The sequence below is a fragment of the Sus scrofa genome, chromosome 14, assembly GCF_054392235.1.
Source record: "Sus scrofa isolate SSC_HxYL_T2T_F1_AM1 chromosome 14, Sscrofa_HxYL_maternal_Yorkshire_Landrace_v2.0, whole genome shotgun sequence".
NCBI classification, from domain to species: Eukaryota; Metazoa; Chordata; class Mammalia; order Artiodactyla; family Suidae; genus Sus; species Sus scrofa.
The window spans coordinates 53136019-53148304 of NC_139396.1; the positions used below are offsets into that span (position 1 = coordinate 53136019).

General features: G+C 39.7%; 1 protein-coding gene across 1 annotated transcript in view; it reads right to left on the reverse strand.

Moving 5' to 3' along the window:
• Positions 1 to 12286, reverse strand: part of PPTC7 (protein phosphatase targeting COQ7) — a 41166-nt gene that overhangs the window by 6097 nt on the left and 22783 nt on the right. Inside the window, exons 2-4 of the mRNA XM_003132884.5 lie at positions 10078 to 10257; positions 4568 to 4766; positions 1301 to 1424 (exon numbers count right to left, since the gene is read on the reverse strand). Coding sequence (XP_003132932.2) covers positions 1301 to 1424; positions 4568 to 4766; positions 10078 to 10257 — 503 coding nt within the window. The remainder of the gene's footprint in view (positions 1 to 1300; positions 1425 to 4567; positions 4767 to 10077; positions 10258 to 12286) is intronic.

A 12286-nucleotide genomic window follows, 5' to 3' on the forward strand; every position in this document is an offset into this window, starting at 1 on the left:
CCACCAGTGCCGCCTGCACAAGATGTCAAACAGAAAGTCCTTTACTAGGATGGCCTTGGCCCCTGAAGTTTGGATTTTCATGTGTTTTTTTTTCCCATTTGAAATTCTTAAGGCATTCTTGCTAAAATGGGATGGGACTCAAAGGGCGGATTTTGATAGCACTTTAGGGATGACCTCAAAAGTCTTCTTGCTTGGGGATGCACTCTGGCCAAGCACAGTGCTCTCTCCAAGTAACGCTGTCAGCTGCCCTACTGAAAAGCCCTCTCTATTCTCTATTCCTTCACTCTGCTTTATTTTTTCTTCTTATTTACCAGCAACATTTATCAATTCTTTCTTTCTCTATATTATCTGTCTTCTTCCACTAGAAAGTAAGCTCCATAAGGGCACTCTGTCACTGCATAGAGCACAGTGGCAGCCCATGTAAGCACCTGACCTTTACTGAGCCCCACAGACAAGGCATGGTGCTAAGATTTCTCTTCTTTTCTTTGTGGTTGCGTCCACAGCATGGGAAAGTTCCCAGGACAGGGACTGAACCCTTGCCACAGCAGTGACCCAAGTGATAACATCGGATCCTTAAGCCCCTGCACCACAGAACTCCAGTGGTTCTAAGGATTTCTAAAGCATGGTCTTGGTTCATCCTCACCACAAGCCTGTAACGTAGGGCTTTTTGTACCACTCCACCTCACCTCTATTTTACAGGTGAGGAAAATATTGCTTAAAAAGTTTAGAACCTTAATCAAAGTCATACTGGTTAGTGGTAACAACATGAGAAAAGCCTAATTTCCCCCAGAGTTAGTACTTTTACAAAGCCAGGAGAATATGCAGACTTGGTTTTCACTTCCTTCCACTCTCTGTATGGGCCAAGTCTGAACTGTCACTGGTAACAGCTCAGATCACATCAAGGTCTCTAGCTGCCTGCTGCCCTTGGCTAGCTCTGGTATGATCATTTCTTATCTTTCCCAGCCTCAACACCTACTGGGTTTTTGATGCGAACAAAAAGTAAGACAACCAGCAACCAACACCATTAAATACCATTAACATGCAATTAAAAACAAGAAGTCTTCCCATGTGGACTTTTCCTGCCCTTACCATCCTACTAAATAAAGGCGTGAATGAGAAGCCTTTTTCCCTCAAGTTCTATTTCCATTTACAACTGCATGAAAGATAGAATCATTTTTATTTTCCTAAATTTACAAAACAGTCCTTTCTAAAACTATAAGAGATAATGCAATTGAATTAATAAAACTCAGCTGCCCAAAGAGGATGACTGTTTCCAAGAGCCAAACTTTGAGTTAATTACCTTTAACTTTTTTAGCTCCTGAAGGATCATGTAATCAGGCATGTTGTCAAAGAGTCCATCTGTTGCCGTCAGGATAATGTCTCCTAACTGGACATCAAAAGATGTGCTATCAGCAGCATCCGGGCTGTAACAAGGACAGGGTAGGGGGAAAGTTGAGAGAGCCCTTTACAGATAACTATTAAAAGTTTCCAACAGGCACTATGCTACAATGTAATGAGGCTTTAAGGAAAGTTAACTTATAGTAACAGTCAATAATAAAAACTATCATTCTGAAATTCCTACCCTTGAAAAAAATTAACTGAAAACTGATATAAATATTTCAAAAGCTTAACTGAAACTATCAAGTAAAACCGAGTTTGATGATTAGTCATACATAGTTTAAAAGGTGGAAGGTTCTTTTCTGAGTCAAATTCTAAAATGTCTCTAAAATCCTAGTGGAAATGAGTCTTTGTTTCCTAATTCTTTAGAGCCAAATTCCATCCTCTCTTACTCACTTTCCACTCATCAGTTTCTCTGCAGGCTTGAATCTGGCTCTTAGGAGGCTGTGTTATGGTGGAATAACTGAGCATTATGAAGGAGAACATGCAAATCCTATAATAATTAAGTCATATGAAATACCTACAATGGCATTTCTTACTATAATACTAGTAATTACTAGTATACAACTAGTAACACCAAATTCATATTACTAAGTCATATTTACTCTGGCAGAGTAAAGATTGTTGTGTCCCCCAGGGCTTACAAAGTGCTCGTCATGCGTAAGTTATTTATTTATTACTGTGCCTGGCTCACAGTAGGTCTTCAAGAAATATCTAATGAATGAAGAAACAAAGTAGCTGATCCTCCAAATTGGGAAAAACTCATTACTGTATTGTTAATGAAGAGAACAAAGTATTCTGTGTGTGTGTTTGTGACAGAGATCCATACATACAGATGCTTCTATATGCAGAGAATAAATCTGAAAGGATTCAAAGAAACAGATAATAGCGGCTGCCTCTGAGGAGAGAATATGTGGATGGGGGCAGGAATAGGAGGTAGATTTTACATGTAATACATCTTTTTGTATAAAATTTTTTAAAAGATAGATGGGAGATAGATGTTCCCCTCTCCCTGACAACACCTGATGAAAAGAGACCTAAGGATGAGGTATGGAGGGGAATGCCAGGTGGGGAGAAGATTAACACATTCAGAGTTAATGCCCCTCTCAGAGGCTGGTTCTCAGCCATTTCCAAAGGTCAGATCCATTGCTTCCAGGCCTCCAAGGTGAGGGAAAGGTAAGATATCTGATAGTCTGCCTTAATTATAATCAGGGAACAAGAGCCAGCAAAAAATTCATACACTGACCTGGAAGGGAGGGGCCAAAACCAAAGCGCCCTAGGTTGGATAGAAACCTCCCCAAAATTTGTGTGACATATTATAAAATTTGTGAGGAGAAAATATAAAAACAAACAGCCCACCCACACCTGCTGGGGATTTACATAAAGTGCACTGAGAAAACTTCTAGTTTGTCTTCTCTTGACTGAGCAAAGTAGCAGCACACCTAAAAGTTCTGTGATGGACTTTTGGCAAGAAGAAATCGGCTTTCACTTACACATTTCTACAATAAACATTTTATAAAAACAGATACTAAAGGGAATCTGTAGGGCAGGGTTAAAATCATATTTTATAGATAAGAGGAACTAGTAACTAAGGAGGTAACATACAGCAGGGGGAAAAAAAGTCCAAAAAACCTCCAAAAACAAGGTCTATGAAACTGGTAGAAACCAGGTCAATTTCTTCCATGAATAAAGAGAAACAATACAAGACATTTCACATTTGCTCAGTCTCCGAACACTAGTCAGATTCTAGAAGTTTAGATTAATGACCAGGTTGGCACTGAAGCTCTATTTTATGCTGAGGTTTTTCTTTCCCCAGGAGTGTCCTTTGCTAGTCTGCCTGTGAGAGACTTGCTGCCATTGGACAGTTCGTCCTCTTCTCCCAACACTCCCACCCATGGGCTTGGTGTTCCGCCAGCTGCAGTTTTGCCCATTTTGAGTGAACATACTGTGCTGCTGGAAACTTTTGACTACACTGAAACACGAGCTGAAATCACATGCTAGCAAGCTGTCTCTGGCCTCCAGGGGAAGGAACCTCTACCTCACTGGCAGGCCAGGCCAAGTGCTGCCCTGACCAGACTGTCCCAAAGATAGTGCATAAGGTACAGCAGGGTAGCTCTAGTACTTAGAAGCCAAAACAACAAGAATCAAGGAAAGGAAAATTAAAATTCTGTTCTCCAAAAACTGTTAGCTGAACTTGACATCTACCAAGGCTTTGGAGTTCTGAGTTCTCCCCATTCCAATATGTCTAATATTGATGTACATTACAGCCAGTGAAGAAGGGCCTATAATCAACTTTTCTTTCAGTTATGGCAATCTGCCTTAATCTGAAAGTAAAAAATGCTTCTCTCTCTCTAGGAGTTAGCAACAGACTTTATATGGGCAATACTGTATAGTTCATTATATAATATGCTCATTCCAATTTAAAAGATGGTGGTAATAATCATTTAATCTTAGTTTCGACTTAAGATCTGGCTTAATAAGAACTATTAAAAAGAGACAATAGGCAACTGCTAGAAGATAATAAAATCTGAGACTATTCAGCGTTACTGTGTTCTCTGATCTCAGAAAAGATAAACTGTAAAAGTTGATTGAAAAAAGTACTGATTGTCTTGGAAAGTTCTTGACAATTTAAAAATGAACTGAGAGAAGGTGAGAGAAAAACAAAAACAAAAACACCTAAGAACACTCAGAACATACCCAGGAACATCTTTGAGTCCATTTCCTGCGAGTTAACTTTGCCCTCACAGGTTGTGCAGGGACCGCAAGGTCTATATGATGTATACTATAGGAGGCCCTAAGAATGAGGAAGCTAGTCTAATAAATAAAGCAGATATTTGTTTGCATTCTTCCCTAATTTGGTACAGGCAATGGCACATATGAACAATGCTTCTTTTCTCCATACAATTTAACAAATACAACTGTATGATCAAGCAGCCTTGGTATGGAAAACAGATACTCTATTCTAAAATAGTATTTTCACAGTCTTGTCAAATTAGATGTTTATCAGAATTCAACTTAGCTGTAAGATCAAGTTCAAGTAGAGTATCTTTCAATGTCAGACTAAAAGGTCCTCTATGTGCTTTCTTTCCTCTCATGAGAATGGAAAATGCCTATCTCCACTGTAGTTATCGGGGATGGGAGGGAACCTGTGGGTGAGAGGGAAGATTACCTGTCACTCAAGACAACTCCCTCGGCTTCCGGGGGTGCGATTGAGAGCTGGAATGGAGTGTTGAAGTAATGCTGCTGCTCATCTGATCGGTGCACAACTTCACCACCCCTGACAACCAGAAAGCCAGAGTCACCCAGGTTTGCTGTGTGTAAGCGGTGGCTAGTTCTGTCCAGCACCACGATACAGGCAGTACTGCTACCTAGAAACAAAAATGATCTCCATTATTTTCGCTTCCTAGGCTGTCTCTGCAGACACATTGTTATCATATCGCTCCAAAGAGCAACATGACATAATGTGAACCTCCTTTGCCTAAACAGGATCTTTCTTAGTTATGCTCCATATCAATGTCAATAGCAGCCTGATCAGAATCAACATGATGGGGAAAGAAAAAGGGATTTATACTATACACAGTAAATAGGCCTCTGATGATTTGGATTCTTCCATTTGCAGAGATAGAAAACAATAAAAACAGCGAGTATTTAACCACATTATTTCATTTCAAAAGTGCTATAATTTATGCCAAATGCTCAAAAGGATGTTGTTGAGATATTAAGTTTTAATACTTAAATGCCAGAATGAGAATGTTACGTTTCCTTGACACTTCTCATTAGTCATTGTCAGGAAGCCTCCTCTATGAAATTCACTAACATTTAAAGACAGGGCACATAATTACAATTTTTAACCAGATTTCCATCTGCTGAGGTCATGAAGAACTTTTATTGGAGACTGACTCATTATGAAGTAACAAGACCATTTTTCCCAGGTAGCTTGTGGTGGAATCAACCTCTTCACTTTAGAGAAACTACTAATCTTCAGAGGGAAGAGGCCACATTCCAAGCAGAAGCTTCTATGTACCTGTGCAGCACACAAATTGCATGACCTTCCCCAGACTGAGGCTGATAATACAATTACTGAGACTGCTTTAAGTGCTAAAATTATAACCTTGATAATACAATTACGAGACTACTTTAAGTGCTAAAATTACAACCTATACCTACAGGAAAAATGGCAAAAAAGAAAAATAAGCAGTTCACCAAGAAATAAACATAAATGGTGTGTCCTCATGGATGATAGTCAGATTAATTTCTGCTGAGCCATGACAGGAACTCCTCCTTAATTGATAGCCACTAAAATTGTGTTAGAGAAAAATATCTGAAAATCAAAGATAAATGAAACAAGTAGATTATAAACTAATATTAAGGTTTTCCTTTAGGAGTTCCCTTGTGGTACAGAAGGTTGAGGATCGATCTGGCATTGTTACTTCAGTAGCCCAGGTTTGAAGCTTGGCCTGGAAACTTCCACATGCACAGGTGTGGCCCAAAAAAGTTTCCTTTTAAAAAAAGTGATGCCAAATGTAAAGAATTGTACATCAAAAACAGTGAAATTCACTGTAATTAAAAAAAAAAAAAAGGAGTTCCCGTTGTGGCGCAGTGGTTAACGAATCCGACTAGGAACCATGAGGTTGCGGGTTCGGTCCCTGCCCTTGCTCAGTGGGTTAACGATCCGGCGTTGCCGTGAGCTGTGGTGTAGGTTGCAGACGCGGCTCGGATCCTGCGTTGCTGTGGCTCTGGCGTAGGCCGGTGGCTACAGCTCCGATTCAACCCCTAGCCTGGGAATCTCCATATGCCGTGGGAGCGGCCCAAGAAATAGCAACAACAACAACAACAAAAGACAAAAAGACAAAAAAAAAAAAAAAAAAAAAAAAAGCACTGGAGTTCCTGCTGTGGTGCAGTAGGTTAAGAATCTGGTAATGCCTCTAGCAGTGTGGGTTTGACCTCCAGCCTGAAGGAGTGGGTTAAGGATCTGGTGTTGCCACAGCTGTGGGAACGAATCCAACTAGGAACCATGGCGTTGTGGGTTCGATCCCTGGCCTTGTTCAGTGGGTTAAGGATCCGGCGTTGCTGTGAGCTGTGGTGTAGGTCGAAGATGAGGCTCGGATCTGGCATTGCTGTGGCTGTGGCCAGCAGCCGTATCTCTGATTTGACCCCTAGCCTGGGAACCTCCATATGCCATGGTTGTGGCCCTAAAAAGAAAAAAAACAAACAAAAAACAAAAAAACAAAAAACAAAACAAAATCCACCCCCTCCAAAAGCCTTAAATATAAGCATTTGTCTCAATGTAATGTTCAAAAATTCTATTTGCTTGTTACCTACACTAGATGGGTACAAATCTGACACTTTAATGCCAAGCTTAATTAAATATATAAGTCCCTATCCATTAATTGTCAAAGAAAAAGGTACTGTAACTAATGGGCCATGCTGTCAGAGAACCTACTCCATAGTTTATATTTAGAGCTAAAATCACCAAATACCCCTCCTTCCTAACACAATGCACAAAAACTCTAATCATTTACATCATTAATACAATCACCACACAAAAGATCTTCTGAAAGATGATGGGGTTAATTTAACTGAGAAGAAAAATGACAGATGAGTAGCACAGTCTTGAATATTGTGCTGCAGGAAGGACTTGCATTGATTCATTATTACTTACTCACAAACCGAGGCTATCATTTTGCTACCCTTGTGGCAGTATCCTACTGTGTGAGAATCAAAATGGTCCTGTGCATGAGAGGCAGAGCTTTAATACGCAAAGCAGCACCAAAGAAGGGAAGCGGGGCCTCACAGAATCATCAGGGCTTGTAGTGTGTATACTTTTCCTCTGCCTCTTCAAATTACTGATGTGTGCACACGGCTCAGGCTCTGACAGCCTAATACTGAGAGAAGAGTTCATCTTTCTTACATGTGTGGAGAGGAACAAATAGGCAAAGAAGAAGAAAAGAGTGTTAAGAATGACAGTGTTGGATGTTCTGTTGACTGAGTAATCCAGACAGGTCCCGAGCAAATCTGTTGGCAAAAATGGAAATGCTTTTATCACCTGTCCCCTTATTTTGTAAACCACCACTACGTCTCCTGCAGCAAAAAAAAAAAAAAGGGATAACCTTACCAGGACTGATCCCTCAAAGCTTAAGATATGTTGACTTCATAAGACTAATCTACTAAAGGGTTTCTGAGGAAATATGTCAACAAGTAGCCTGTAACGCCAACCCAGATCTAAAAGCAGCTAGAAATTCTCAAGAAACAACTGGTTGCAGCTATCAGCTTACCTTTTACTTATTTATTTTTGTCTTTTTAGGGCCAGACACAAGGCATATGAAGGTTCCCAAGCTAGGGGTCGAATCGGAGCTGTAACTGCTGGCCTACACCACTGCCACAGCAACGTGGGATCCGAGCCACGTCTGCAACTTACACCAGAGCTCACGGCAACACCGGGTCCTTAACCACAAGGCCAGGGGATTGAACCTTCGTCCTCATAGCTGCTAGTCAGATTTGTTTCCATTGAGCCACCATGGGAACGCCTCAGCTTGCCTTTTATATTGGAATTATGTCATAGGCTTTTTAGCAATTGTAGAATTTTTAAAAAAGGATTACTCTTATAAAGTTATTATTTGCAATTATAGCTGAAGTTCAGTAAAATTCAGCAGACTGTCTTTGTCAAATATGTTTGAGTTTTAGTTACAAATAGTTTAGAGATGAGCAGATAAGGTAAGAGAAAAGTGTACACAGGTCAAACATGGTAACAAAGGATTATTTCACTGTATCTTTTAGAGGAAGAGGTAATTATAATATTCAATGTAAGAAAACTTCTAATGTGTCCTTAAACTTATTAAGATCTTCCAGTTACATGAAGGTAAACAGGAGAAAAAAGTAGGAATAAGGGGAAAATAGCAAAAAACAAAATTTTCAAAGTACAAAGTCAGGACAGTTGTTTTGTAACTGGTTATCCCAGGTCACAGTAAATGTACTGCATGGGGGGGTGGAGGGAGTCTGCAGAAGACTCATGAGAACGTGCATGAGTTGGGCCCTGGTATCCATGTCTATATACTCTCTGTGTCTATCTTGCAATGTCCTCTTTTCCCTCAGCATGTTTCTGAGTACTGCAAGAAACTTCAATTCATTGCTTTTCACAAAAAAGATTTATTTGGTTAACATATGAAACAAGGGGGTCAGAGGTTAAGTGGTTTGCCCAAAGTCATATGGCAAGTTGACAGGTGCTAGAAATAGAACCTAGGATGTTCTACAGTACTAGGCAAGCTCAAGACCACACATCCAAAATAGCAAATTATGACAAAGTGGTAATTTCGAGATTTCTCTTCAGTTAGAAAAACAAGTGGTTAATCACAGCACAGAGAAGACAGAAGATGGTAGCACGGTTAAAAAGAATCCCTTCTAACAAAGGTTTTAAATTGAAGGCAAAATCCTACAACGTAGAGATCTCCATTAACACTGAACAGAGGCTGATTTTAAATGTGCACGGTGACTGGAAGGAAGACCTTCTAGTAACCAGAGAGATGCTGGCAATTAGCAGAAACTTAATAACACCCTTTCTGAAAGCCTGCTTAGAAGGCTGGGTAAGTTGCTGGGTAAATTCCCAAGAAACTATTTACCAAACAAATGTAGAAGCTTGGCCAAAGAATGCTCTATTAGCATACCAGATAAACACTAGGTACTTGTAAATCTTCTAATATAAGATTAACACAGATCTATATAGACTAAATGCTAACTGCTAGCAGTTAGGGAGCATATTTGCAACCTGAACTCTCCATGGGTAATCAACTAAATTTTACATGCCAGACCTCACAGACCTCATCCCTTTTCTTCCTCCCTAGGAGAGACTCACTACCTTGATTATATAACCACTTGCTTTTCTTTCTTCTTTTATCGTATTTTAGAATCCCTAAACAATGTGGTTTTACTTGCTTATGTTTCTGAATTTGAAATATACGGAATTAGACTGTTAGGTGGTATTCTGCAATGTTCTCTTTTCCCTCATCAACACGTTCCTTAGTTAGGCATGCAGGCTAACTTATCCTTTACAAAATGTGTTTTTCTACTATAAATGCGGTTTTCTTTATTTTTTGTCTTTTTAAGGCTGCTCACTCGGTACATGGAGGTTCCCAGGCTAGGGGATGAATCAGAGCTGTAGTCACTGTCCTTCACCATACCCACAGCAATGTGGGATCTGAGCCATGCCTGCGACCTTCACCATAGGTCACAGCAATGCCAGATCCTTAACCCACTGAGCGAGGCCAGGGATCGAACTTGTGTCCTCATGGATACTGGTCAGATTTGTTTCTGCTGAGCCACAATGGGAACTCCAGTCTCCAGTTTTCTGCTATTATAATATTGCTATGAACACTCTTGTACCTATCTCTTGACAAGAGATATGCAAGAGTTTCTCTAGTCTAGGGTATAGACCCAGAAATGGAACTGCTGGTACTGGTTCATATTTAACTTTATTCTGTAATTCAAAATTGTTTTCCAAAGCAGTTGTACCTATTCCAGCAGTATTAAGTATTCTGGTGTAACCCACAATTTCTCTATCAAACTGCTTAATATAACAGAAAGAGCCTCAGAAAAAGAGCTGTGCTGGTAAGTGATTTTCTTGGTTTTGTTGTTAATTATCTCTTGGCTTCTTTAGAGAGGAAAACACATAGGATATCTACTTACCAAGCAAAGGTACTTTGTTTTGCAGCAACTCACAGTAGCTTGTGGTGAGGATTCCAATGGGGTTACTTGGGACAAACCGTCCTTCTTTTACTAACCGTTCACATGTCCGCATTAAAGTCCCTGAGAACTGAGATGGATCAACTCCATAGTCTCTCCATCCTCCTACACCATCTGCAACCCCTTAAAAAAAAAAAAAAGAAAGAAAATTACATTTAAAGAATACTCTTAACCAATGTCTCAGAAAATTTTACCTCTATCTTCCTAGTAATGTTTCTATATATTCGTACATATATTTACCCCAAAACAGAGAATATAAGGTGCTCAGGTTTAAAGTATTATACACTAATACTCCTAAGCCACATTCTCTACTTAGAATTTCATCTTTTGTATACTGATGAATAAACATGTGAGCTACCAGAGTGGCACTGCCCACCAGCCAAGAGTTAAGAGTTCACAAGGATTTTCATTTTTGCACAGACGTATTTGTATTATTAATCTTTGCTATATTTTATAAGAATGAAAATTGATTTTTTAGGAAAGTGTTGATGCTAGTGAGAATACAATTCAGCCAGAACCGGCTATCACTAAGAATTACCAAAAAGCATCATTAAGAATACCAAAAGCAGCAAACTTTTAACTTTAAATATTGGCCAATATACATGTAAGGATAACCTGACCCCCTTGCTGTACAGTGGGAAAATAAAAAAAATAAAAATAAAAATAAATAAAAAAATAATAAAATGAGGAAGTATCTTTAAAATAAATAAATAAATAAATATTGGCCAATAACTGTGAAAGAGACAACAAAGTTAAGACTATATCCCATCCCCTTTCCTTGGGCCTCAGAGACCATCAGTATGCTGTACAGGATTGCACTATCCAGTATAACAGCCACTACCACGTGTCACTAATGAGCACTAGAAATGTGGCTGATCCGACTCATACTCAATCCAAGTGTTCTAAGTATAAAACACACACTGGATTTTTGAAAACTCAGTGTGGAAAAAAAGGATAAAATACTTCATTAATTTTTATATTGATTACACACTGAACTAATACTTTAGATATAAAGTACTAAAGAGAATACATTATTAAAATTAATGTCACCTGTTTCTTTTTATTTTTTTTTTTATCTGTTAATAGCTTTTTTCCCCTTTCTTTTTTAGGGCTGGACCCACGGTATGTGGAAATTCCCAGGCTAGGAGTCAAACCAGAGCTGCAGCTGCAAGCCTATGCCATAACCACAGCAATTCCAGATCCGAGCCGAGTCTGCTAACTACACCGCAGCTCAATGTTAACACTGAATCCTTAACCCACTGAGCAGGGCCAGAGATTGAACCTGCGTCCTCATGGATACTAGTTGGGTTCATTACCGCTGAGCCACAACAGGAACTACTCTTTTTATATTTTATTTTATTTTATTTTTTGTCTTTTTAGGGCCACAGCCACAGTATATGGAAATTCCCAGGCTAGGGTCAAACTGGAGCTGTAGCCATCGGCCTACACGGCAAGCACAGCAATGTGGGATCTGAGCTGAGTCTGCAATATACACTACAGCTCATGGCAATACCGGATCCTTAACCCACTGAGAGAGGCCAGGGATCGAACCCATGTCTTCATAGATACTAGATGGAATCTTAAAAAAGGACACAATGAACTTCTTTGTAGAACAGATACTGACTCCCAGACTTTGAAAAACTCATGGTTTCCAAAGGAGACAGGTTGGGGGGTAGGGGGAGGCGCTGGGGCTTTGGGATGGAAATGTTATAAAATCTGGTTGTGATGATCATTGTACAACTATAAATGTAACTAAGTAATTAAAAATGCTATTAAAATCAATTTCTGTCTACTGGATTCAAACTGAGAGAACTAAAGTGTCAGATATATACATTATTAAAGTTTTTTTTGTTTGTTTTGTCTTTTTGTCTTTTTCTAGGGCTGCACCTGCGGCATATGGAGGTTCCCAGACTAGGGGTCTAATCCGAGCTGTAGCCACCGGCCTACACCAGAGCCATAGAAACGTGGGATCCGAGCCACATCTTCGACCCACACTACAGCTCACGGCAACGCCGGATCCTTAACCCACTAAGCAAGGCCAGGAATCGAACCCACCACCTCATGGTTCCTAGTCGGATTCATTAACCACTGAGCCACGACAGGAACTCCCATTATTAAAGTTTTAAATGACCATAAATGAGCCTTTCTGGAA